A 26708-nucleotide genomic window follows, 5' to 3' on the forward strand; every position below is an offset into this window, starting at 1 on the left:
GGGGTGTAGGAGCACCTTTGGGTGCTGAGGCATCATTTAGGCAGTGCTTGGTACTCTGACATCTTCTGCCTCCTCTGTGCAGGGAGACACCCCCAAGCACCGGGCTGAGAAAGCCAATGACCCCGACTTAGCTGCCTACCTCGAGAACCGACAGCACTACCAGATGATCCAGCGGGAGGACCAGGAGACTGCTGTGTAGTGCTCGGTGTGCCTTAGCCCAGGCCAGCTCGGGCAGGACGAGAAGAGGACAATGCTAACTGGCAGAGCTGTGAGTCTGGCCCAGCCCTCCCTATGTGTCAACCTGGTCCCCAGAGGAGATGGAGACAGCAGAGCTCTGTCCCAGCCTGGGCTGGGACTCTTGTTTATGAGGACAGTGGGTATTTGGGACTTGAATCCTGGTTCTTTGTGTGTGTCACCCTTCATCCTTCGTCCCTGCTCTGGATGGGTTTCATCCCGTAGCCCTGTTGGGCTAGGTCAGGATGATGGTCCTGGTCACCCTTTGTGCGCAGGAGTGATCCTGATACCCCCTCTGCAGGCTCCTACCTATGATCCTTGTGGGATATTATTGCTTGCCCCTTCTCCCGGCTGGCAGTGCCCTCCTTTAGATGCTTGGCTAGGTCCATGTCCTGTTCCTCCTCTCCTGTCTGGCACAGCTGCAGGAGGCTTAGGCTTTATGGGCAGACAGCAGAGACCATGAGCCTCAGACTTTACCCCAAGGGAAGCACCCTTGCTGCCCCTGCCTCCAGCTCCCTCCTGTTGGTTTGGGGCTGCTCTGGGTCTCTTGTGTTGCCCTACCAGGGCCTTCTGCAGCAGGAGGCCTGTCCCTTGTGCACCCAGCCTTTCCACAGAGTATCATCAGGAAGCAGGGCAGCCACTGTCCTCATGGTTGCCTTTAGTGCTGTGCTTGGCCTGGGCAGTGACTGTGGTGGAGCGTGTTTTATTTCCCAAATCCCAATTTGGATTTGGCTGCCCTCCCTGCTTGAGATGTTGCACTGGGGTGGAGGGGCAGTGATGGGGTCAGTGCCACTCAGGGATTCCTTCCGTGCCCCCCAGTCTGGCAACTCGCACCCTCTGAGTTTTGACTCCTGCCATCCTGTAAACAGGGTGCAGGGCTTTGCAGGGAACACTTGGGAGCTCTCCCAGCCCAGACACAAGCTCCCTGGGCAAACACCAGCTCACCCTCTCCAGATTTAACAGAAAGAGGGATTTGGATGCATAGAAAGCATCAGGGCTCCCAGCACTGAGTCACACCTGCAGTGGGATGGCATTTCACCTACCAGGGGCAAGAGGCACCATGACCCATCTCCCCTGCAGATGCTGTGGGTGCTGAGCATCCACAGAGGCATCAAGCCAGCCCTTCAGCAAGGATTTCACAGAACTGACAGTCTCTGGGACCAGGAGGTGTCAGCAGAGGAGGAAAGCTGGTGGCTCTGGGCCTTGCAGACCTGCTTGGCACCAAGGGGTGAGCAGTGGTTGTGGTGCTCACAACTCGGGTCTCAGGAGAGGAGGATGCTGCTGTTGGGGTCTGTGTGGCCCCACCTGCACTATGCCCACTAGTGGCACCATTTGAACCCCTCTTAATACTAATACCAACAAAAGGCATGAGGATACCACAGAGAACCAGGACACCCTTCAGGCTTTTTGGCTGAGGGGCAGAGTTCCCTTGAAGGATGGCAGTTGCTGTGATGGGGAGAGAGGCATAGAGCAGTGCAGAGTGCCAGGGGCCGGCAACTGTTAACCATAGCATCCCAATGTGATCAGAGCCGGGATGCTCCAGCAGCACCCGGAGTTCCCATCAGCACTGCTCACAGGACACAGACAAGGCACTGTCATCTTCTCAGAGGTCCAGACCACTGCCCCCCAGCCGGGACACCCAGAGGCGTTTACAGCCCCAGCTTCCCCTTTCCTCTCCAGTTTTGTATCTTCCCTTAGAGTTTTTGTACAGGTAGTTAAGAGACACACTGTTCCCCTCCCCTGGCCCCTCCGTGCCGAGTTGCTGTGCAATTCCAAGCCTGGCTTGTGTTGTGGCTAAAGGCGGAGGGGGTGTTGGTTGCCCTGCCTGCTGAGGGCAGGGGTTCTGTGCAATACCTGGGTCTGTGTTTCCTAGATGCTGTTGTAGGACTGTATTTTTGTATCTCTGCGAGGGTGCCGGCTCCAGCAGGCTCAGGGCCTGGCACAAGCCTGCGTTCCCATCGCTTTTTGACTTGGATTGTTTGGATGTTGTTGTTTCTTGCTGTTGAAATAAAGAGATGGATGTTTTAGTTCCCATCTCCTGCTGCATCCGCAAGAATGCAGTGGGTGCTTCATCAGTGACACCCCACGCAGTGCAAACAATGCTGTACCCCAAAGCCTCTACTCCCTTCCAAACTGGGGGTACCCTTAGGAGATCCCTGCTGGGCCAGGTCCTCGCCTGCTTCCTTGCACAGCATCCCCATGGGATGGTCGCTGGATACAGGGCCTTTGTCCTGACGGACCTTCTCCCCCATCCTGTGGCATACATTGATAGTGTACTATGGAACAGGGAAAAAGCTCACCACCATCCCAAGTGATCCAGAAAAGCCTGGAAGTGTGTGAGGAGCTGGGAGCCTGCTGTTGCTACACAGCTTGGGTTCCTCCCCTGGGCTGGGAGGCAGCATTCCCAGCGGCAGGCCTGCCCTTTGCAGCAAAGCTCTCAGTGGGTGCTACAGCTGCATCCAACCTCTGGATTTCAGAACCCTTTTGTCAGCCTTTATTTGTGGTGAGCTGTGCCCAGCCATGCTGGGGATAAACCTGCTGGGGGGCTCTTGTTCATTCCCAGCTCCAGAGGGGAGCCCTGTGGTCCTGCCCGCAGTGCTGAGCACTGAGGGCTGGCAGTATCCCCATTGCTCCACTCTCAGATTACAAAAGCAGGGGATTAGGGACACTTCCAGCCCCAGACTCCTATGGATGACTGCAGCCAACACCACCTCTCCTACAGCGTTTCCTTTATAAAAGGGAGTCAATCACTCTGGCTGGTGCGGGAGCAGAGGCGCACACGGTGGCTGATGGGGAGCTACACTCGTACCTTAAGCTCGGATTCCTGAGGGCAGCTTGGCAGCCTGCCTGCTGCTCCGGCTGCCCCCTCTCCACCCGGAGCAGCAGCCTCCTTCCCCTGCTGTCCCTTCCACCCCCTGCACCTCCCTTTCATCAGCTTCAGCCTTTCAGCTCCTGCCCAGCGCTCACAGTGGGGGCCTGCGGCGGGTGTCAGGCACACCAAATTGTCCTGGCCCCGCTGGGCTGCTGCCCAGGAACTGGTGTACGTGCGACTGAGAGGGGGGGCCCTCTCCGCTTCAGTGCCCAGACCCCGTTGTGTTGGCTCTTGGCCCGTGTCTCAGCGGAGAGGACCATCAGTAACCATGGCAGTGAGTGCTTTCCGGCTGCCCCTGTGTCAGATGTGTGGTGGGGGAGAGAAGCAGCCCCAGGATGGGATCGCTGTGATGAGGGGTGTTGGGAAAGGGGCGGTACCTGCCGGGGAGAGCGCTGCCCTTCTCCCTGAATGCCTCAGCATCCCCTCTTTCAGCCAGGTGTCCCAGGACTGTCTGGCTTCCCGTGGGATGGAAACGCATCTGGGAGTGTATGGAGTGTACACATGGAGGATGGGAAAGGTGCAAGCCCAGCCCCAGTAAACGGAGCTGGGATGACAGCAGTTGGCCCTGTTAATGATTACCTGCCCCTCGCCTGCCTCTGCAAGTCTGAACAAGGCAAAAGTGTGCTGTCCGCCTCATGCGCAGCTTGTCCCCGTGCACTAGCAGTGCCCCAAGGACCAGGCTTTGCCTGGAGATGGAAAATGTGGAGCTGACATGCCATGAATTATCTTGTGATGGTTTGAGAGGTAAAAAGCTTAAATTAAGCCATGGCAGGGAAAGGCACCTGGGTTGGTCACGCTCCCTCCTTCCTCTTTCTGTCGGTATGAGGCCCCTTTCTGCAAACACAGCTTTCTGCTGCTTGTTTGAGCTGGGGAAGGAGCCGTTCCCCCCTCCATCCCTCAGAAAGAGCGCAAAGGAACCAAGCACAACCCCTGCAGAGAGCAATGTGCACCAATGCATCTCTGCACTCCAATGCAGCCAGCACCTATGTCCTGCTCCCCAGCCTGGGGAGGCAACAGGAGGAGAATGGGAATGGATGGAGATGAAGGAAAGAGGGAAAGTCTACACAGGGCTTCCCCGTACCTTGTGCTGCTCTGCACTGGGGACTGCAGCGGGGTCTCTGGCTCCTGCCCAGGGTGGTGGAAAAAAAGCAGCAGCATTCGCCCCATACCTATCCCACAGCTCCACGAGGCCCTGCTTTGCTCATCACAACCCCGTAACTCAGACTTGCAAACCTGATGCTACTGAACCCCAGCCAAAAGCAGCACACCTGGGCTTCTTTTTGACCCTGAAGTTTGTCTCAGCAGCTTGCTTCAGCTTTGGTTTAAAGGCCCAGCGATGGGGCTACTGGCTTTGCTACCCATCCAGGATCCACTTCTGCACCCTGTGCAGCCCAGCATGTCCAAAGCCCTCACCACCCAGAGCAACACCCACTGCTGTGTGTACATCATGCAGGGGACATGACATGACCCCGTGGTTGCCAGCCCTCCTCAAAACCTCTGCAGATGTCTAGGAAACCTCCGGCACGGTGTGAGTTAAATGCGGGAATCTCTTGGAAAGCAATTCCTGGTTGTGAAGCAGCTCATAAAAACCAGCCCCCACCCCACCTGTGGCTGCCCTGCTCTCAGCAGCCTCCTTCCAGTGTGAGGGGTGGAAAAAGGGCTCTGTTCCCCACCACAGCCCCATTCTTCTGCCACAGCACTCATCTTTCTGGCTGGTAACTCCAGGAGAGAGTTGGCTTGCTCCCTGCTTCTCCTCACCTAAGAAAATGGGGGGGAAGAGGGGAAGGGAGCAATCACATCTGCAAGGTCCTTTCATCCCCAACCAGCCTGATCCCGTGTTGCTGGATGGACCAAGGGCAGCAGCACGGCTGAGCTGGGGACAAGCAGGTCACCAGGGATGGGGCTGTGGATGCACTGGACCAGCATGAAAGTGATGCACTGCTTTGGGTGCTGAGCTGGTACCTGCTCTCACAGGGGGCATTGGAGCAAACAAGGGTGAAAAGGGCAGAAGGACCATCAGTGCCTGTGGCTTTGATGGGGAGGGAGGGGAGGCATCCACGGAGCTGGTGGAGACACGGGGTGGTTCCCTTCACTCCACCCAGCCCGGGGAGCGCCCCGGTGGGTGTCCCTGCTCTGCTGCTCCTCTTGCACCTCTCCAGCCACCCGGTGATGCTGGGGACCCCGCCGCGGGTGCGGGCTGGAGACAAACACAAGGGGAAGGTGAACCGGGGCCGGGGGACACGGGACGTGAGCCCCACACTCACCGGCTGAGCAGGGCCGGCCCAGCCCCCCGGGGCCGCCCCTCCGCCGGCCTTTTGTGCCTCATGTGCAAGAGGAGGAGCTTGCGGGAAGTTTTGGGCTAAAAAATCACCTTTTTGCTGCCAGCCGAGCCCGACGTCAGGGGCCGCTGTGCGCTGCGCGGGGGCTCCGCACGCGGCCGCCACACAAAGGCAGCAGCTCCGCACCGCGCAAAGCTCCGCACATCGCACCGCAGGTGAGTGTGGGCACCCCGGCTGCGCGGGGTCCGACCCTCACCCCAAGCCCCCGCGCCCGCCCGACGCCACGGGGATGGGCGCCTCCGGTTAAGGCGAGCGGCGACCTCCCGCTCCGTTCCCCGGGGTAGAAATCCATGAGAAAGGGTTCCCGGGTGGGGAAAAAGGGATTTGCCGGGGTGTGGGATATGGTTCTGGCTGGGGAGGATTTGGGGCAGGAGTCCCGGGGTACCAGGAAAGTGGCTGGAGGCGCAGGAAGGAGTTTTGGATTGAAGCAGGACTCCTGGAGAGCAGGCAGTGGCCTGGGATAGCAGCCCTCACCCTTGAGGGTACCCCACATCCATTCGGAGAGGACTCAGGAGATGCCCCTGCCGGAGCCCGGGGAGCCCGTCGGGGGGAAGGGTCTGTACGGGGTTCAGGGCACAGCGCCTGCCCCAGCGCGCACAGGCAGAACGCAGAGCAAGCCCCTTTCCCCTGGAGCATCTCCCCAGCACCTCCCGTTCATGCTAACGCCTTGGCTCAGGGGGAGAAGCTCAGACTCCCCTCCCCTCGCAGGAGGGAAGTTCCTGCTGTTGGGGCACTGGGTACCCCGACTCATGGTCTCCCCGAGAGCTGGGTCTCTGCCAGAGCCAGCTGGAAGAGGGGCTGCCGAAGGACTGCCTGCATAGCAATGGCCCCTCTCCATAGAGAGCATAGGGGCAGCAGCGAGGGGACAGGATGGTGTGGCCCCTGCTAAGAGAAAGACTTGCAACGGCACAGCCTGGCCCTGAGCAGTATCCGGAGAGGGGTCCAGGCTCTCCCATTACAGTGATGGGCATTTGGGACCTGCTTCAGCATTGCCAGTCGATCTCTTTTTCTATATAGAGGTGATCCTAGGTTATTCAAACCCAGGGCAGGTAGAGGAGGGGAGTGGGAAAGGGAAATGGGGACTGCCATGGTGTGGCCAGGCTCCAGGCTGCTCCGCTTGTGCAGCCTATTCCTGGGAGAGGCCAAGGCAGTGTGAGAACTTGCCAGGATCTGCAGGAGAGGAGCCAGGGCCCCGCAGGGATGCGGGAGGAGCTGGGCTGTGTGAACATGCCTGAAGGCGCTGGCAGCCTGGCCAGGAACAGCTCTTTTTCCACCAGCAAAGAGGGGATAAGGCTGTTTGTTTGGAAAACCAGTTGGAAAACTGCACTCCTTATAAATGCTTTAGGGTGAGCTCAGGGTCCCTGCAAACCTTTGCCTGTGGAACATGAGCTGGGCAGAGACAGGGAGGAAAACCAGCAGTGCCTGGGGTTGGAGCTGGGCTGTCCCTCAGAGCCCCCATTCCCACATCCCAGTGTACACATAGGCAGGGCCCCACGGCCCACGGTATCTATGCTGGTACCCAGGGATGAGCTGCATCCACAGGACCTGAGCTGGAAGGCACTGGGCATGGAGGTGGGTGCATCCTTGCTCTGCAGCAAAGGATGGAAGAAGTTTACAGAGCACCTGAAATTAGGGATGCTGTGATTAGTGCGGGTGTCAGACGTGCTGCCTCATACAAGCTGCTGCAGGATGTGGGACAGGAGTGCCCCTAACTCAGCTCAGCCCCAACCTTGCAGTCTGCAGGTGAGCTCTTGCCCCCTTGGAAGGCAGCAGGGTGGGAAGAGGCTGAGCCATGTCGTGCTCAGCAGGACGGCTCCGGGCCCGGCTGGGCGAGGGGGAAGGCAGCTCTCACCCCCTCTGCTGTGCCTTCAGCCAGCCGGGCTGTGTAATTCCCTGTGACAGTTCAATGCAGAGCCAAGCGGCAGCTTCACGGCGGCCCATGCATGAAAGGTGAGTGCGCTGGAGCCTGAATAATGTGGGGAGCTCCAGCTCACTGCCTGGGGAGCCTGGGGGCAGGGAGCTGACCCCAGCTTCTTCCCTGCGCTCATGTCCCCTGGGGCACATGGTGCAGCCTGACTTCTGGAGCCTGGTCCCACCAAGCACATCACGGAGCCAGGGCACGTATGATGAATTTGCTGCTGTAAGATAATGGATGTCATTGCAAAGGCTCTAGGGGAGCAGGGAAGAGGTCACCAGACTTGATTCACTGGCCCTACACATCTGCACTCCTGTTGGGAGCAAGAGCTGGGACCCCAGGGCTGGCAGCAGTGGCCTGCAGGTGCTCCTGGTGGGAGCCAGAGGGGAGCCGTCCTCTGGCCCAAGGACAGAGCTCCAGGAGCTGCATCCTTGCATGTGTGCACCCTCATCCTCGTCCTGCACACGGCTGCACACATGCAACACACACAGCCCCCTGCATGCACGGGTGCTGTGCTGCCAGCTGCGGTGCCAGCAGTGGGCGCAGCGCTCCCACTCCATCTCTCCACCCAGCTCTAACACTGTGAGGACTTAGTCCTTTGGTGTTTAACCTGCTGGTTCAGCTCTCAGACCCTCACGGCAGCAGGTTGGGCTTTCCTGGGCTTTCTTCTTCCCTCCTTGGATTCCTTAGGAGAAAGGTACTATGGCAGTGGTGCTCTCCTGGCACCGGGGCTCGTTGGTGTGGGGTGGCAGCCTGTTGAGTGCTGGGTAAAGGACCCAGTGAGGAAGGCGGTTGTGTGGGGATCCCCATGGAGAGCATTTCAGCCATAGAGGGCAATGTGGGGCTCCAGGAATGGGAACAAGCTCCCAGCTCAGCAGCTCCCTGGCTGGAGGCAGTTGCAGAGATAGATACACAACTGTGAAGATGCTCCGAGGGCTGGAGCACCTCTTCCGTGGAGCCAAGCTGAGAGAGCTGGGCTGGTTCAGCCTGGAGAAGAGAAGGCTCCTTAAGGGGAGACCTGAGAGCAGCTCCAGTGCCTGAAGGGGCTACAGGAAATGCGGAGAAGGGCTTTTTACAGGGGCCTGTAGGGACAGAACAAGGGAATGGCTTTAACCTGCCAGAGATCAGACAGCAAGAAGCTCTTCCCTGTGAGGGTGCTGATCCTCTGGCACAGGGTGCCCAGAGAAGCTGTGGCTGCCCCATCCCTGGCAGTGTTCAAGGCCAGGTTGGATGGGGCTTGGAGCACCCTGCTCTAGTGGAAGGTGTCCCTGCCCAGGGCAGGGGGTTTAGAACTAGATGATCCTTAAGGTTCCTTCCAATCCAAACCATTCCATGGTAAATAGTACACATGGTCTAATGGGTGGAAGCAAGCAGAGCATGGGGTTGTACACGTGTATACATGGAGGCAGCTGCCATGCAGGCTGCCTGCAGCCCGCTGTACCCCTTCACTGCCACATTGCACCCCAACCCCTCCAATCCCTCTCCCCAGGCAGGATGCAGGTCCGGAGCCTCCTCCTCCTCCTGGCACTGATGCTGCTGGCTGCCACCACCGAGGCCGGCAAGAACAAGAAAGGTGAGGGGCAGCGGGGGGCTGGTGTCATGGGGGCCACCCTGGGACACGCTGCCGTGTCCCTGCAGCGAGCACCCGCCCTGTCTCCCCCCACAGAGAAGGTGAAGAAGGATGTGTCCAAGTGCGAGGACTGGCGCTGGGGACCCTGCGTCCCCAACAGCAAGGACTGCGGGCTGGGCTATCGCGAGGGGACGTGCAAGGACGAGAGCAAGAAGCTCAAGTGCAAGATCCCCTGCAACTGGAAGAAGAAGTTTGGAGGTGGGTGCGTGGGACCGCCCTGGGCACGCTCACACCGGGTCCTGTTTGGCTCTGACACCTCTCTCCTCTCTTCCAGCCGACTGCAAGTACAAGTTTGAGAGCTGGGGCGGGTGTAGTGCTCAGACGGGTGTGAAGACTCGCTCTGGCATCCTGAAGAAAGCCCTGTACAATGCCCAGTGTGAGGAGATCGTCTACGTGACCAAGCCCTGCTCGTCCAAGATTAAGTCGAAGACCAAAGGTGAGCCCCCACCGCTCCTGTCCCCGGAATGGTCCTGCTGGGACCACAGGCCAGGGCTCTCCAGGGGTAGCATAGCCCATTGGGCTGGTGGTGTGTGGGATCATGCAGGATGCTCTGCCCCGTGCATCAGCACATGTGACATCCTCAAAGTCCAGCTGCTGGCTGGGTGGGATGCAGGTGCTGCTAGGAAAACCCCTGGTCCCACCACAAGTCACTGTTGGCTTCGGTGGGACAGGGATCTCACCCTCTCCTCAGTGGGGCTTTGCATGGCGGGGGGAGGCTGCCTGCAGGGCTGCGCTGTCACAGCAGCACTCAGGAGAGCAGTGAGCTGCCAGCAGGCACTAACTCTTGTTTCCTGTGCTTCTTGGATGCAGCAAAGAAGGGCAAGGGGAAGGACTAGAGCGGGAAGCCAGCATCCTCATCGGCCCCTCGACAAGGTGCCTACAGGGCTGGACACCCAGCTGCAGCCAGCCCACGCTCCAGTCTTCCTCCTCCTCCTCTTCTCCTCCTTCCCATGACCTCCTCTTTCACTGAGATGCCTTGTTTTGATCACTAGTGTTGTAGAGAGCAAACCCACCCACCCCACAGGAGTGGCTGCCCCTCTGCTGGTGCCATCCCATTCGGCTTTTCTCAGCTGATGTTGATGTTAACTGGGATGCGCCCGGAGAGCTGGGATGGGAACACACATCTTTTCACCCTCTGGCACAAATGAGGCCTAGAGCGCATCCTTTGGCACCCAGGAGCCTCCTCGCTTCTCCACTGGATACCAGTGCAGGAGGGAAGGGCTGGGGATGCCCAAGTTATCCCATCACTCATGGCCCTCACTCACATGAGGACTGCTCTTGGCTCGGGGTGGCTTCTTCCCACATTCCTTCAGCCAGGGCACAACTTCCCTGCAGCAGCTGGGGAAAGCAAAGCCACTGTCCCAAGAACTCCCGCATCCCTGTTCTCCATCACCTAAAACCTTGTGTATCCATACCAGGGCTGTGGCCCCTCTTGCCTCAATGCACTACCACCAGTGCTGGGTGGGAACTCTCATTCTTTTGGAAAACGGGGCTTGTTTTCTTTTCCAATAAAAACCTTTTACAAGAAGTATCAGAACCCAGCGGTCATCCCCACAAGGTGCTGCTGGGCTGGAAACCCAGCACAGCAAACCTCAGCTCTGTCAATGCCACCGGGACCAGCAGTGAAGTCCCTGTGCCCGTGGCTTGGGTGCCACACACACATGGTCCTGGAGAAGGCACATGGTCAGACGTTATGGCCTTGTCTCAACCACTTAGAGATATCCCCACTCCATCTCAGCATTAAGGATGGGGCTGCCAACCATGCACCGCAGGAGATGTCACCAGTGGGTGACATTGGGAAGGCTCAACCAGGTAACGACTCATTCACTCCTCACGTCGTGGCCGCTGGGTTCTGGTCCAAGGTCTTTATTTATCAGGGTGGGCTGGGCTGTGGTTTTTAACAGTTTAAAACACCCAGACCCCAAAGCCCAGCAGGCGCTCTGGGCACGGCTATGTGACTGGTGCTAAAGGCAGTGGCGGGGTGCCCCTCTGCGCTGCACAGCATCGCCCTGGCATGGGGACGGCAAGGACATAGGGACACAGGGTTTGCCAGTGTCAGCGTGGCCCCGTCCCATCCCTCACCTGCACCCGGCCGTGTTCACCGAGGCTCGTGGAGACCCGGCTTTGGGAAAGGCTGAGGAGCATCCCTGGGCTGCGCACAGCGGTGGGATGGGGCTGGGGGTGCTGGATGAAGCCCGCATGCTGAGGGCTCCACCACAACACCGACAATGGGGTTATGTCCATTTACAAAGCTCGGCAGCAAGCTCCTTTTGCCTCTCTTGGGTTCAGCCTGTGGGGCTGGGGACCACCCCAAAGCTGTGCATCAGGCCTCCAACAGCCACCATGGGGAGAGCTGGGGCTTGCTCCTGGCCCTAATGAGACACAGGGCACCTCGACCACATTGCAGCTCCTCTCCCCGACCCCACATCCCTCCCAAGGAGTTTCTTTCAGTCGCTGCTGCCCACTTCTCAAGGGCCTCCTTCCCCCAGGGCTGTGAAGAGAAGTCCTGCACCACACCACTGCTTTGCTTTGCAGCTGTTTCCATTGTTGAAGGAAGAGAGTGGGTTTCACACTCCTCACCAGGAGTGAGATGCTTGGTTTATCTGTCTGTTGTTCAGCCAATTGCTGGCTGAGGGCAGAAAGGGCATGAAGGGAAGAGCAGAGACGAAGCCCAGGGAACAATTTTCCCCACAGTCCCTGGGTGAGGATGTACGATGGTATCTCTCAAGGGAAAGGAAGGAGCTTGCCGCATCTGGTAGGGTGCAATCTTGATTGCCTTGGGAGAGGGCCTGGCTGGGCCAGCAGGACTCTGTGTCCATGCCCGAGCCAGCCTGATCCAAGATGCTGGCAAATGTTTGGCCCTGGTTGCTTGTCATTTCTTGGGTAATAAAGGGTTTAAAAGCCTATTGAAAGCATCCAGCGTTAGGCCGTCTGCATGCAGACAAGCTCTGATGTCCTGGAGAGGGTCATCCAGGGGGGAGAAAAGGCATCCAGTCTTAGGACAAACACCGATGCCATTTGGCCAACCTCTCAAGAGCAGGGTGCTGGGGAGAGCTCCTGGTGACCACATCTCCTCCTCTTGTCTTCTGCTTTCCTGCTGGCTCCCCAAGCTAGTCCCCAGGCCCAGTGTGACTGGAAGGAGCTGCAGCTTGGACCTTTGTCAGCACTGGATGAAGAGCATCATCTGCAATCACTGCACAGTCTGCACTGTTGTGAGTGGGGAGCAGAGCACACCCCCTGGCAAAGGAGGCAAAGGGAAGGGCTTCCATCACCTTACTGAAGAGTGGTCCCTGAGTGCCAGTTTATCTGGCTGTGCCAATGTTCCTGTACTGGCACAGGAGAAGGTGCTTGAAGGTTTTCTTGAACGTGGCATTGCAGAGGGCGTAGCAGGCTGGGTTGATGGTGCTGTTGACATAGCAGAGCCAGTAGCCGATGGACCACACTGTCTCGGGTACGCAGGTCTCGCAGAAGGTGTTGATGAGGACCATCACATTATATGGAGTCCACGTGACCATGAAGGCCAGCAGGATGGCAAATATGGTGCGGGTGACCTTCTTCTCCCGGGCTGCCATCTGCCTCTTCTTCCGTACCTGGCTCCTGGCGATGCTGGCAAACTTCCTGGCGACGTTGGCCGGGCGGCTGTTGGCCAGGGAATTGCGGTCAGAGGCTCCTCCCTTCCCAGGGACAATCTCGATGGCAGTGACACATTCAGACCCGCTCTGCTTGGTGACGATCTTAATCTTGGACCACTTGGAGGTCGGGTTCGTCCGGCGGTGGGACGGGCTCTGACTTTGTGCCGCTGGCAGGATCTCTGCTGTGGGCTTGTCTTTCGTGGTCTGGGTCATGCTGACGGTGCTGGACTCGTTGGATGTCTCCTTTTCCTCCTGATGGCCGGTGCCCTCTGTCTGTGCCGAAGTCTGGTCGTCCACTTTGCCGTTCCTCACCTCCTCCTTCACCTCCGTGGCCCTCTTGGGGGAGTTATTGTTGTTCTGTTTGATCAGGGGGGCCTTGAAGAAGCTGAGGGACCTGCCCTTCCTATCTTTCCTGCTTTCAGGCTTGTGCCTCCCCACCCTGCTCCTGCTGGCCAGGGAGATGTGGATGTACAGCACTGTCATGATGACTACAGGCAGGTAGAAAGCAGCGATGGCCGTGCCGAAGGTCACCGCCGGGTTGGAGAGGAACTGGATATAGCATTCCCTCTCAGGGACTGTCCTCTTGCCCACAATGAACTGCCAGAACAAGATGGCAGGGGCCCAGAGAACGAAGGACAATACCCACGCGAACGCGATCATTAGCCCTGCCATCTTGGTGGTCCTCCTGGCTGGGTACGTCAGGGGCTTGGTGACACAGAAGTACCGGTCAAAGCTGATGATGAGCAAGTTCATGACAGAGGCATTGCTCACCACGTAGTCCAGGGCCAGCCACAGGTCACACACCACAGCCCCCAGTGGCCAGTAGCCTTTGATGATGTAGACCGTGTAGAGGTTCATGGAGAAGACCCCGATGATGAGGTCTGCACAGGCCAGGCTGAAGAGGAAGTAGTTGTTGACAGTCTGGAGCTGGCGGTTCACCTTGATGGACAGCATCACCAGGATGTTCCCCACCACCGTGACGAGGCTGAGCGAGCCAGTGACCGTGGCGATGAAAATCAGCTCCACCGTCTTGTAGTTGGTGGGAGGCTGGATGGCCACCTCGGAGTGGTTGCCCAGGGTGAAGTTGTCGTAGGTCAGGTTGGCCATCTTCGCCTGCCAGGGCTGAGCAGAGAAGTTGTGCATGGGGTCTGCAAGGGGAGTGGGGACAGAAAGGGAGAATGTGACATCTGCCACCCCGTGCTGGAGGAGGGGGGGATGTGGAGCAGAGTGGTGATGTACAGCACTTGCTGCTAGGATAGCGCAGCACGGAGCCAGTGCCCTGCCCCAGGGACAAGAGCAGGCTTATGGTGTGCCCCCAGCACTCCCAGAGCACCCACAAAGCCCATGCCATGGTCCTCTCAGCTCACCTGTGTCTCTGGCAGCAAACAGCTCCTTCTGGAAGATGAAATCTGGGACAGGGAAAAAAACAAGTTATATTACAGCTTCAGCACAATCAGTTCATGTGAGTCCCAAGGTATCTTAATGGTGGGCACCAACCTTCCCAACAGAGGTAGCCTTGACAAAGAGGCAATGCTGCACAAAGGCAGATGCTGAAAACCCAAACAAGGGTGAAACTGGGTAAAAGAAGAGGAAACAGCCTCAAGATACACAGGGAGGTTTAATTGGATATTAGGAACCATTTCTTCACCAAGAGGGTGCTCAGGCATTGGGACAGGCTGCCCAGGGCAGTGGTGGAGTCACCATCCCTGGAAGTCAATATAAATCACATGGATGAGGCCTTCAGTGAAATGGTTTAGTGGTGGCCTTGGTAGTGCTGGGGAATGGTTGGACTTGATGGTTCTATGGTTCTAATTTGGGTTGGCCTGATCCACAGCCCAGCCCCAGCAGATGTGGGAGAGCAAAGGGCTGCACCAGTGCTGTCAGCCAGCAAAGCCAGAATATACTGGTTTCTTCCCTCAGTCCCACATCACACTTCAGCTGCAGCCACACCAGCCATGGAGATGTGTGTGGTGGAGCCAGCATCTCAGCCTGACACATGCAATTATTAATGAAAGGCGGCAGGAATTACAGGCAGAAGGAACGACTTCATCCAAACTGAGATGCCTGCGGTTAACCCCCAAGGTGAGAGGAGAATGGGCATTCAAAAATAAAAACCCAATGCATCAAAACTGATCTGTTGCCTTCCAGTATTTGAAGGGGGCCTACAAGGATGCTGGAGAGGGACTCTTCATCAGGGACTGTAGTGATAGGACAAAGGAGAATGGGTTAAAACTTAAACAGGGGAAGTTTAGATTGGATATAAGGAAGAAGTTCTTTACTGTGATGATGCTGAGGTGCTGGCACAGGGTGCGCAGAGAAGTGGTAAATGCTCCATCCCTGGCAGTGTTCAAGGCCAGGTTGGACAGAGCCTTGGGTGACATGGTTTAGTGTGAGGTGTCCCTGCCCACGGCAGGGGGCTGGAACTGCATGAACTCAAGGTCCTTTCCAACCAAAACCGTTGTGATTCTATGAAGAGGAATTTCCTGGAAGAGGAGGGGGAAGCAAAGGTGCTTGAGGAGCTGTGCAGGACAGAGGAGCTTCCCATCAGACCTGCCTCACCCACTCTACCCAGACCCCAAAGCTTGCTGGGCTTCACTTCACCCTGGCTGCTCGGAGCATCCCAACCCCACCACCCCACAGCCAGGACAGTGTCTTCAGCAGCTTCACTCAGTGCCTGGGTCATTGCCCCATGGGCACTGCTGCTGGTAGCCCAGCAGGAGCTGGGTGTTCACACCAGAGTGCCTAGCAGAGCACTTGGCACAGCAGGTCTCTGCGAGCTGGCTTGGGTAACGGTGCTGGCTCCAAACACCTGGGACTCCTGAGGCTGATTTTGCTAAATGTATAAACATGCTAAATGTATACAGACGTGCTAAATGCGTAAACATTAAGGCACGCCTCTCCAGAGCAAGGCTTGGCAGGCTTTGGGATGGCTTTGTGTTTGTGAAGTCCTTTAAAAGGAATGCCCTTGCTTCTTGTTTGTGCTGAGGGTAGGAGATTTCTGCCATCAGCAAACAGCCAAGGGTTTAATACAACAGCTTTTTAAAGAGGTGCAGGTGTGAGAAAATGGGAGCAGGGCTGCTGTGATGCTAAAGCTGGGGAACCAACGTAGTTCTTACAGCGGCTTCTGCATTAGCAAGGCTACAGCTGCAGCAGCGGCTGGGCTTTGCTTACACACACAGCAGAAAGAAGTGCTTGAGGGATGGGGAAACGCATCTGTACCATTATCCTCTGAGCCTGGTACACGTGGCCCGTGAAGTGCTTTGGAAAGCAAGAAACCCTTCAGAAATGCTAAATACCGATGGGGCAAAGAAGCCCAGTGGCACTGCCCAGCTTCACACCCAGCTCCTACACAAGGGGAAAGGATGCATAAAGGGAGAAGGAAAGGGTTTTGTGCTGCCGCCCCTCCTAGGCACCCTGCCAAGGATGCAAGAAGAGGTGACAAGTGTATAAGATGGCTTAGAAATCTGTAATTGTGGCAGTTTGGGGGTTGGTTTCAGTACAATTGAAATGAGTTTTAAATTCTTCGCTTTGGTGAGATGGGGAGATTTAGCTGTCATTCCTGTAACAGCTAATCAAACCAATCAGACAAGCTAGCAATCAAGCAGACATCTACCCCAGCTCTTCCAGGAAGAGCTTGAAAATCTTGAAAAGAAACCTCTCCTTCATCTCTGCTAAAATGAAGGTTTCAGTTTTTCCACTTCACTTCGTGAGCCAGCATCCTCATCTAAGTGCCTTTAATTCATTATCAGCCTTGACAGAGGTTTGTGCTCTCAGTTGCCCCAAGTAAGAAAAGTCCATCTCATTCCACTCCATAGAACCGGTCACAGAAATGAAAGAGGAAAACGCTGGCGTGGCCGCTCTCGCTCGCCTTCGGATGCCACCCAGAGGTCACGCTGGAAAGCGATGGGCTGAGACGCAGCTGCAGCCGCAGGGTGAAGGACTTCAACGGGTACTTGGAAATGAGCCTTCACTGAAGGGCAAGTATAAAGCAGTGTCCCGACTGAAGGTAGGAGGGGGATTGGCAGTGGTTAAGGATGTGAAGATACGGACCACACACACACAACAAGCTGGAAGATGTGCACACAGCTCACCCTCACCTCCGACACTGGCTATTTTCTGCCATACCACAGCCTATTGGGCATTCCTCTTTCCCTGTCTTCTGCTCTCTCCATCCTGCTATCTCTCTTCTGTCCCTGACACCCTCTGAGCTCACCCAGCACTGAACAGGGCAGGCAGCTCAGTCCAGAGCTGCGATCAGGTCTAGGACCTGCTGACCAAGCCATGGATCATGCCTGCATAGGCACTGGGGATAGATCCTGCTGTTTGCCTTTGTGATGGAGAACACCAAGGTTGTGCAGGCGGTTACGCATGGAGGACCCAGGCTGGGGTACAGCCCTTGGGCAGCCCCACTCTGCCTGTGCCCCAGGATGTGCCTGAGGACAGAGAGAGCACACAAGATTGCTGCAGTGCTGCAGTGGAATCACACTTGTTAGCGCGATTTCATCTCCACTCTCACACCAGCTGCAGCACTGTTCCCAGTGCTGTGAAGCCCCCAGACACCCAGAGACCTCTCCAGACCTGGGGTATCCCAGATAAATGCCTCTCCTGTGCCCTGCAGTGCTCATCTCTCTCCCCTGCACATTCCTCTTCTCCATCCTCTCATGACCTTGTCCCACATCATCCTCCCTGAATCCGTTCCCCTTTGTCCACTCATATCCATGCTGGCACCATAGCCAGGGAGGAGATGCAACCTCGTCAAAGCCCAGAGGCCACTTCAGAAAGGTTCCTGGTACTCAGGCCCCTACCTCCGATACCAATTGGCTTTTCAGCCTGCACACACCATTCCTTGCCTGCGGCATGCAGTGGGTGCTCTCTCAGACCTGCTCTCACCAGCCAGCTACAAACTCCATCACCAGCCAGCTACAAACTCCATCACCAGCCTTCTCCTTCCTTAGGACTTCCAGCTGTGATTTATGTCTGGTTTTCTCCTCTCCATTGAAGCCATTAGGAGCTTATAAATCTCCACTGATAGCACCTTTTGGTTTAAGGGTTCCTGTGGCTGCCGCAGCACTCAGAAAGCACGTCCTCGAGACAGGGAAACACTTTTCCCTTCTCACCCAACATCTTGCATGTTACGGATGAAGACAGGCACAGGCAGCCACAGATCCAAGACAAAAAGGCTGCAGTTTGGTTTTCACCTATTTTGAGCAGGGCTTGGCACAGCAGCCTGAGATGCCACCACATCACTGCCCGAGATGCCATCACCGTTGGTCAAGGAGACAGCTCAAGAGCCAGTGATCAAAGCCAGTTCTGCCCACCCCTCCTCGGTCACAGGGTGATGTGTGGGGGCACAGTGAAGTGCTTCTGTTCTTTCCTTGCTGCACACCTCATGTGTCACTCCAGCAAGCCTTCAGCCTGTCAGCACCTTCAAAGAGCCTTGCAGCACGTCGCAAGCTTAGAAAGGAGAAAGCCCTTTCATGGACCACTCCATCGGGTGACCTGCTGAGCATTCACCCTGTATGGGACAGAGAGTCTTGCTCTCTCCTGCCCATCCCTGCATGTCTGGAGATGGCCACCCTCCCCACCAGCATGGAGAAGGCAGCAGGAGAGGCTGGTGTTCACACACACCCATGTGATGGTGGCACCTCGAGCTATGGGATGAGCTTCTGGAGCAAGCAGCCCTACTGCTGCAGTGTCCCCTTCCTCTGCTTCCCGTACCGCACAGCCTCCCTGAGCCCCTCCATGGCCCCTGTCCCTCACACCACCACCCTGCTCTGTCACTGCCACCATCCCATCCCCATCCTCATCCTTGGGGCCAGGGGGAGCAGGGGCAGAGTCATGGCTGGTCCACATGCAGCTTGAAGTGAGGTCTATGGGAATGAGCAGGGCTGTGCACAGCACCTGGCACACTCAGCAAGCACTGCCACCAGAAGCCAAGCTCGCACCACTCAGGGGAAGAAGATGTTCATAGGGGAAGGAATGGCGTTAGAGAAAGCATCGTTTTCACAGAGGCTTCTGAGTGCGAGCTGCTGCCAGGGACATCTCCAGGGGAAGGCACACATCACTCCCTGCTCTGACTGTGTGCACAGGGCCGGGATCAGGGCACATCAGCTCTGCCGCTGCTGTTGGAAAGAGCAGGGCCAGCCCTCTCAGCCCTGCTGCCGGCCCCCTGCTTGTCTTGGCTTTCCTTTAAGCGCCAAGAGGGTGAACATCTTAATGGGATTAGTTCCATCGTGTCGAACTGCTGATGAGATGTGGGGCAGGGCGCTTTGGGCAGCCGCAACCTGAACCCGAGGGGAGGGGGGGATAGGAGGTGCGGAACAGATAGTTGTGTTTATGGCTCCTGCGCACAAAGGGAAGGGACACTCGGAGAGGGGTGACAGATTTCAGCGCTAATTGCGTTATCTAATAGCCATTAATTAGTCCCTGAGTCATAGCACCAGTTTTCAGCTAGCGAAGGATTGCTCAGGTTGGCAGATTCACACCCCTCAGAGTGTGAAAATAATGCTGCAAGGTACCAGGAACAGGCCCCTTAGAAATACAATATATGGGGAGAGGATCGAGGAGAGGGCCTGTGCCTGGTGGGGGATTAGCCTGGCTTTGCCCCATCGGGGTGTGCTTTGCCTGGTGCCAGACTGCTCCATGCCTCCACATCAGGAACAACGAAGGAACAAGCCAACCAGGAATGCAGGAAGGAGATGAGGGTCCAGGGGGATTTACTACACTGAGATGGCAGGGCTTCCTCTGGAGCTGGCACAGAGAGTCAATGGACTTCTGAAGTCATTATGCTGCTCCAGAGGAGATCTGAACCATTACACCAGAGGAATTGTGTCTTGCAGTAACATACAGGGTGGATCTGGGCATTCTGTTTTTCCATTAAACAATTCCTTCCTTTCTTTCTCTGCTGTTCAACCGGTTCTCATGACACAAAGCAAATTCCTCTGTCCTAGCAAGCTGAGAGTCTCTGATGGCTTTTCCTGGAGCTACCAGAGCAGCAGTGGGCTCAGTGGCACAGAAGCTGACAGTTGTCGGGGGCAGGCAAAGGGGCTGGAGATACTTTCCAAAGCTCAGCACGTGTTTGTGCATCAGGCGTTGAACATTTGCTGTGTCTGGGGCCAGAAGGGAGCGTTGCAGTCAGCCAACCCGACCATCACTGTGAGCAAGGCAGGAGCCCCCCCGTGCTGCTTCAAACTAGGTGGTTGCTGCTGGGTTTCAGAGCAAAACTGATGCACCCCGTCCATGGTGGCATGCACCCAGCTGCACGAAGGGTCAGAGCGAGTGCTTACAAGCCACTCACATAAGGAGTGCTCAGCCCAGGATCCCACAGCTGCCTCCCCACCGGCTGTCTGTACCCCTAACATGCCCTGAATCATAAGGGGCTACACACCATCGACCCACAGCATCACCAAACAAGAAGAAAACCAGTGAGAAAGTGGGTTTAAGTGGTTGAAAGCGACTCCTATACATAACCAACCAGCATGCTGGCCACACTGACACTGATTAACCATCTCTCACCCAATTATTAGGCCCAGTAAATAACCTATCAGTTATTAGGGAACACTAATAGTGAGCATGCCAAGCATATGTGATTGAAGCGGATGTCCAGCCTTACCCTGCTGTACCCATCCCGCAGCTTCCACACTCACACCAGCTTCAGTGGGTAGCAAAAGGGGGGCAGCTTTGGGCTGGTGACAAAGCTCAGCCCATGCTATTGAGCCAGGAATGTGCTTGGCTCTCAGCTGAGCCACACTTCATCTACTGCATTAATACTCTCTGCCTCTGAGAGATGCTCACGTTCTTTTATATCCCTGGGCTGAAGCTTTGATAGGACCCAGCTGTTTCAAGGCAGCACAGCAGAAATAACCCCACTGCAGCTACAGGTCATACAGGGAAGGGCTTTGGGCTCAGCTAGCAGAGCTTCCCCTCGAAGGAGCAAGAGGATTACAGCCACAAGTGCCTGCCTGGATTAGCTGGGCTCTCCCCAGGGAGAGGTTAGTGGCCAGGATCAGATGCCTGCGGGAGAAGGTGGGGAGCAAGAGGGCAGGGAGTTGCAAGACACCAGATCTGGTTGCTTCTAAGTGCATCTCTCCCTGCCCTAGGGACAAGGACAGGCCTTGCCTGGTGATGGACTCAGACCCTCTTTGGGGAAGCCCATTGCGGGGAAGCCCCTCACCGTGCCACTGTCCCTGGTCTCCCATGCCACCATCCTACCTGGGTGCCAGCCTCTTGTCCCATACAGCAGGATGAGGCTCTGCGGGGATTTGAGAGCACGAATAAGCCAACTGAGCAATGGGTGAGTGAAAAGAGAGCTGATGCCTTGAGCCAAGGGCATAAATCAGGCAAGGGCCCTGCTGGATGGATGTGGATGTGACAGAGCCCTAGTGCTGGGGACAGAGAGCAGAAGGAAAGCTTTGGGATGCTAATGAAATAGGAAGCTGAAAATATTAGATCCCTCTTGGCCACAAGACCACAAGTGTTGGAGGTTGTGCCTGAGCAAGGGGACAGAGTGAAGGACAGGAGCTGCAGCAGCTGGTGGGCAGGGGAGCCCAGGGCATGGGCAGGCAGTATGGGAAGTGTGGGAGCCAGGGGAGGAGAGCAGGTATGAAATCCTAATCCATAGGGACAACAGAGGAGGAGAGGGATGGAGAGGAAGGAAGTGGGAATCACTTTGGCTGTCAGGGAGGGATTACACATTGACCCCGCAGAAGAGCCCTAGGAAACTCTTCCAAAAGGGACAGACCTCCTGCAAACCTCTCCCTGCTGCCTTCACTGGGTGCTCCCACCAGCTCCTTGATGGGGAGAGCAGGAACCATGCTGGGGATGGAAAACATCACGGGCTGCAGCTCTGATGCAGGATAGTGGTCCCCAGCCTGACATGGCCCTACGCTAATCCCAATTCCCTGCAGCACTGGGTAGGGGTTTAGCACCTCACTGCCTGTGGCTGCGCATGGTAGCAGAGGGTTTCATGAGTTGGACATCACTTATGGGCCATGGTGGGCGATCTGAGCTCCGCAAGCAGCCTAGGGATGACTGTGCTAGACACTGCTGCAGAAAGGCAGCCCCAAGCCCAGGCACCTCACGCCTGTTGTCAGGCGGAGGCTGATGTGAGTAGGGTTTTGTTGCTCTCCATCCCTCTCTGCACACACGCACACACTATTTTGGCTTTAATTTGGACTGCAGATGACGTGACTGCCAGCAGAGCAGGGATCCAAGCTACCCCCAAGGCACTAGAGATGGAGAGATGCGGGGTACGCTCCATCCCATCTCAGTCATGCAAAGATCCCGTAAGGATGCTTGTCCTTCCGCGCAGAGCCAGCCCGCTGTGCTGCCGGGGTGGGGGGGCCAGCTCACATCAGCATTGGGAAGGTCTGGGATCGAGGGGTCACTGAAGCAAGGCGCCATGCGAGCCTCTGGAGAACTGCCCCGTGACCAGGAGCGGCCACGAGGGCCCGGGACATGGTGTTTGCAGAGCGGTGTTTTCAGACTCAGCGTTGCACAACTGGAGTTTCCCACAGATGAATCAATCTGGTTCTGCTTAAAGAGCCCAAAGAGGTTAACCCCTTAACCGGTTGACACAAAACGGCTCTGCCAAGAGCCTGAGCCCTGCAGACAGCACATCACCCCGCACCCCTCTTCTCCAGATGCCTTCAGCTGAGGGACCTGGTGCCAGTCCCTGCTGCCTCCTCTGCCAAGCTGCAAGGTGCTATAAAATACATTATATTTAATAGGAATTGTGGTAGCAGGGGGCTGCTTCTCTGCCTGGCTTTCTTGGCTAGAGGAGCGCAGGCAGCCTTGATAGCGCTGGCCGAGGAGCTCCATGGTTTACACTGAGTCCTGCCTTTAAAGGACAAACTTCCAGCTGCTGCTCCTCCTGTGCCAGCTGCCCTGGGATGAAACTCCTCTGCGAGGCTCTTGGAGACAAGCAAACAGCCCTGTGGTTCCCCACGGCCCTGTCCTTCACTCTCTGAGTCACGGAAACAGCACCCGGGGTGCGTGCGGGTCCTCTGCACCAGCACAGCTCAGGCTGTCTAATGCTGGGGTGGGAAGGGAGCAGACCCTTGGGCACTGAGCAGGACTGAAGCCCACACTGCACAGGCCATGCAGGGCTGATGGGGACAGGCTCACAGCAAGACAAGAGGGATGGTGTCACTCCCACAGCTCTGATTCGCAGGACCTCCAGCAATGGTTTTGGGCATTGTCAGTGACCACTCTCAGTGCCTGCAGCCACTGCGTTTGGAGGCTTGGACAGGCTGTGAAGGTAATTTCCTCAGCTAACTTACATCTCACAAGGTATAAACCAAGCCTTTGTTGGAGTTCCTCCTCCGTGCAGCACAGCCTCTGGGCTGAAGGCATCTCTGGAGGGTCCCAGGAGCATCCCTAATGTGAAGGTGTGAGCAGCTTCACCCAGCACACGAGGGGTTGGGCTGCAGAGCGTCTCCAGCAGACCCTCATTTGCTCATGCTCACTGTTCCAGGGAAATCAAGGCCTGAAGCCAGGCCAAATGATGTTGTCCTGGCCCAGAGTCAACTTCCAGGAGGACCAGTGCATCCACCCACAAGGAAGGTGATGGATGCCAACACACACACAGAGTGTGGATACCCCAGTGTCTGCAGGGGGGGACAGGGACTGGTTGTGTGTCGGCTGCTAAAACCCTAAATATCAAGGGGGGGACCTGTTGGCAAGACACGTCCTATGCTTCTGCAGCAGCAAAGCACTGGTGCAGTGGGAAAGGCTGCCGGGAAGCACTGGCTCCAGATTCATTTGTCCAGGAAATGCCAAACTCCTTGAAGCTGCAGCAGATGAATTGGTCTGAACACAGCACAACGGCCAACCTTGGTACATCCAACGTCTGGATGAACTGAGACCTTCCCATGCCTACAGGGTTAAAGGGATGTTGTGGGAATCAGTGCTCTCCCAGGGAGGGTTAAGGCTGGCACATTTCTCCATTATGAGTTAGGTGACAAGACCCTGACTGCCCTGCCTCCTAGGACCCGGGGTAGAAGAGCACGTGAGCATTCCTAGGAACTGGTGTCTGTTTGCTGACTGGTGGCCTGAATCCCTCGGGAAAGGGATGGCTTCGGCATGGCTCCAAGCTCCGGCTTCCGGAGGATTCAACCCTGCTCAGGTCCCTGGCACCACCACTGGCGCCTGGCACACTGGTGGGTGCTGTGCTAGGGCAAGCTAAAGAGCAGTCAGTGGGCATGCCGGGAAAGGGATGAAAAGGAGAGAGGAAGTAGATGGGAATGAGCTGGTCCAAACTTCCACACCCTGCATCCTTCATCTCCCTGAAACACGTCCTTTAGACACAGTTTTAGAGCGAGCCCAGAACAGATGCTGAAATGCAAAGCAAACCTCCTCCCTTGGCTTACTGGAGAGCTCCATGTCAGACCGAGCAGAGACCAGCTCAGGGACAGCCCTACTTCTCCAGAAGATGCCCATGATTTACCATGCCAATGAGAAGGGGTCATCTTGTGCACATGAAACTCCTGCTGCACGTACGTGCATGCGGGAAGAGGAGCTGTGTTTGTGCAGAGAGCAGCAGCCCCTCGCAAACAGGCTCCATTTCCCTCTCCTCTTGCTATTGCAGAGCTGCATTTGCCACCTCGGGGGGCACTCACCAACCCTCTTCACCTCTGTGGGTGCTGCTGGCCGGGGCTCAGCAGGGCAAGCAGACACAGTGTGCTAGGGATGCTCTGCATCAGCCGTTCCTCCTGATCTCACTGTTTTTATTCCCTGTTTTTGTCCTTTTTTCTGTTGTTGGTTTATTTCCTGGGGAGATATTTGTCATTTTAATTAAAAAACCCCAAACAAACAAACAAACCCATCCATGACAAAACCTGACATCAATAGCATCTTCCTGCGGACAGTTTGAGAGACAAACCATGCGCCTTCTGCAAACTCAGAGTAATTGGATCACAGCATTAATTAATGATTTCAGTTAATTCCTCTTCTATGAGAGAAACAGACTGACCCACTGAGGCGAGTATGCCCCTTGTGTGACTGAACAAACAGTGTTTACCGGTAGCCTTTCTCCTCCTCCTCCTCTTCCCGCCAGCTTCCTACTCACCAGGTCATTCCCCAGGCCGCTGCCATTCCATGCTGCCGACCTGGGAACCTGCTGCTGGCTCTGAGCAAGGACACATTGGCTTCAAACCCTCAGGAACCGGGAGCTGCTGTGCACAGGGACAGATCCCCGCTCCCATCCCTACGCAGGGACTCTGCCTGCTGGGCACCAGCCCGGCTGAGGGGTGACGGGGATGGGTCGCTATTTCTTAGAGTCTCCATCTGGGTGAAATCACCCTGCTCTTTGCTGGATGCCTCATGGAGCCCTGCTCCAGGCTGGAGAGCAGCAGCAGGTGCTCAGATCGCAGAAGTCAAGGCATTAGGAAGCAGGCGGTGATGCCCAGCAGTAGTGACAGCGAAAAGCATCTTGCAGTCGCCTGGGATCTCAACGTGAGCACTGTCACTGGTGTGCCTCATGGAAATCCTGGGCTCTAGGACCCTGGCATCTGAGCATCTTGAGAAACATCAACAGCCACCCCACTGGGTGGGAACCGGCCCTCCCAGCCCCTTTGCTCATCCCACAAGTAGTGGCAGGAGAAGCTGAGCCGCCCAAGTCACCTCAAGGCACCCATGACAAACGCCCAAGCGGAGCCCAACAGCTTTGCCAGCTGGGCACAGAGGAATGCTAGCTGTTCCTCAGGTTGGGAAGCATCTCCCTAGCCTTGGGCTTTGCAAAGAGCAGCTAGAAAATGTGGCTGTAACACAGACAGAGGGGTTGAGAGCGGGACAGAAGAGCATGACTTTCACATAGAGCATTACAGCATTACTTTCATGCAAAAAAATGACAAGAACTGCTCCCTGATTTGAAGCCCATGCCCTTATTTTGGGAGAGGTGAAGGGTGGGGCTGCCTGGCTCTTGTCCATGATGGACCAACAGAGAGCACGGGGCACCTCTGCTGTTACCAGCGGGGAAGGTGCAGCAGGGCCAGCAAGGGCTAAAGGGCAAATGGGACCCACACCTAGAGGGAGAGGGGGCAAGAGCTGTCCCCCTTGCAGTGCCCAACCCAGCAAAGGGCTCTGTGGAGAGGTGGGGGACTTCTGCCTAGTCATGTTCTGGGAGGTGGCCAAGGGGCCAGCGGGGTTTTGTCCAGCATGGGGACAGTGTCCAAAACATGTGGGATCTCGTCCCTGCTGCTCCTGCTGGAATATAGAGGGAAGCACAGCAAGCGTGAAGGTAGTTTCCTGCTCAGAAAGCAAACCTCCTTCTGAAAGCAAGCACCAGGGGAGTAGATACCCTCCCACTCCACATCCCCCAGGGATGCAGGGTGCTCCTGTGCCCGTGGCAGGGTGCTGACAGGGCCGGTTCCCAGGCGGTCTGAAGGATCCGAGGCGCCTTGGACCACAGATCGCGGGAGCGGTGCTGGTTTGGATGGGAGCAGGGAAGGGGGGTGCCAGATCTCTTCCCGGCGCCCTGGCAGAGCTGCAACCCCGCACGACTCCCGCATGCCGGGGCGGCGAACCAAATGCGGGGGTTCTGATCCGCGGAGCACGCCGGGGTTCCCGGAGCGACGCAGGAGTGCGGGAAAGTTGGCAGAGAGACACCCGCCATTCCTGGGGCGCCCGGGTGTTACCTCTCCGGGGTGCGCACCCCCTCCCCATGCACTCTGAAGCCATGCGGCCCCCCCATCTCTCAGGGACTCTCGGGGAGGGGGGGGGGCCGCGGGGATGCCCTGGCCCCCCTTTCCTTTCCCTCCCGCCGCACACGGAGCCCCCGAGCAGCGACTCACCGGGCAGCCCCCAGGCCGCGCCGCCGCCCGCCGCCGAGCCGTTCTCAGCGGCCATGGTGCAGCGCCGCGCACGCCGCCGCGCCGTCGGGGGCTCCGGCACGCATGGCCCCGGCCCCCGGCTCCCGGCTCCCGGCGGCGCCGTGCGCGGCGGAGGGGCGGGGAAGGGGCGGTGGGAGGGGAGGGCCCGGCGCTGCCTGCTCAGCCCGGTCCTCCCCCCGAGCCCGGCCCCTCCCTCCCATGCTCCCAGATGTGCCTCCCCCAGATGTGAGCCCCCCTCCCCGCCGCAAAGACGCCAG

General features: G+C 57.0%; 3 protein-coding genes across 4 annotated transcripts in view; 2 read left to right on the forward strand and 1 right to left on the reverse strand.

Moving 5' to 3' along the window:
• The window catches only part of DGKZ (diacylglycerol kinase zeta), a 40415-nt gene extending 38940 nt beyond the window's left edge, over window positions 1-1475 (forward strand). For both annotated transcript variants that reach the window (XM_057408790.1, XM_057408789.1), the window contains one exon: window positions 83-1475. In XM_057408790.1, coding sequence (XP_057264773.1) covers window positions 83-199 — 117 coding nt within the window. In that variant the 3' untranslated portion in view covers window positions 200-1475. The remainder of the gene's footprint in view (window positions 1-82) is intronic.
• Window positions 1476-5445: 3970 nt separating this feature from the next.
• On the forward strand, window positions 5446-10518 carry MDK (midkine). Its single transcript, XM_057408782.1, has 5 exons — window positions 5446-5600; window positions 8850-8933; window positions 9027-9188; window positions 9265-9426; window positions 9801-10518. The coding sequence occupies exons 2-5, from the start codon at window positions 8855-8857 to the stop codon at window positions 9824-9826; spliced, it is 429 nt and encodes a 142-aa protein (XP_057264765.1). The 5' UTR covers window positions 5446-5600; window positions 8850-8854; the 3' UTR covers window positions 9827-10518.
• Window positions 10519-10840: 322 nt separating this feature from the next.
• Window positions 10841-26544, reverse strand: CHRM4 (cholinergic receptor muscarinic 4). The gene is made up of 3 exons (XM_057408811.1): window positions 26413-26544; window positions 13990-14031; window positions 10841-13770 (listed from the first exon to the last, which is right to left on the reverse strand). Exons 1-3 carry the CDS (start codon window positions 26465-26467, stop codon window positions 12293-12295), a joined length of 1575 nt encoding a protein of 524 aa, XP_057264794.1. The 5' UTR covers window positions 26468-26544; the 3' UTR covers window positions 10841-12292.
• Between the last annotated feature and the right edge of the window lie 164 nt (window positions 26545-26708).

The sequence above is a fragment of the Pezoporus wallicus genome, unplaced genomic scaffold, assembly GCF_028554395.1.
Source record: "Pezoporus wallicus isolate ANWC-B61680 ecotype Strahan unplaced genomic scaffold, APGP_CSIRO_Pwel_v1 contig_6382, whole genome shotgun sequence".
In the NCBI taxonomy this organism is placed as follows: Eukaryota; Metazoa; Chordata; class Aves; order Psittaciformes; family Psittacidae; genus Pezoporus; species Pezoporus wallicus.

Coding starts and splice junctions, on each gene's coding strand:
- MDK (XM_057408782.1), top strand. CDS start 8,855: ATGCAGGTCCGGAGCCTCCTCCTCCTCCTGGCACTGATGCTGCTGGCT. Junction 8,934..9,026: donor GGCCGGCAAGAACAAGAAAG/GTGAGGGGCAGC, acceptor CTCCCCCCACAG/AGAAGGTGAAGAAGGATGTG. Junction 9,189..9,264: donor CTGGAAGAAGAAGTTTGGAG/GTGGGTGCGTGG, acceptor CCTCTCTTCCAG/CCGACTGCAAGTACAAGTTT.
- CHRM4 (XM_057408811.1), bottom strand. CDS start 26,467: ATGGCCGCTGAGAACGGCTCGGCGGCGGGCGGCGGCGCGGCCTGGGGG. Junction 14,032..26,412: donor CGCGGCCTGGGGGCTGCCCG/GTGAGTCGCTGC, acceptor TCCCTGTCCCAG/ATTTCATCTTCCAGAAGGAG. Junction 13,771..13,989: donor GTTTGCTGCCAGAGACACAG/GTGAGCTGAGAG, acceptor CTCCCCTTGCAG/ACCCCATGCACAACTTCTCT.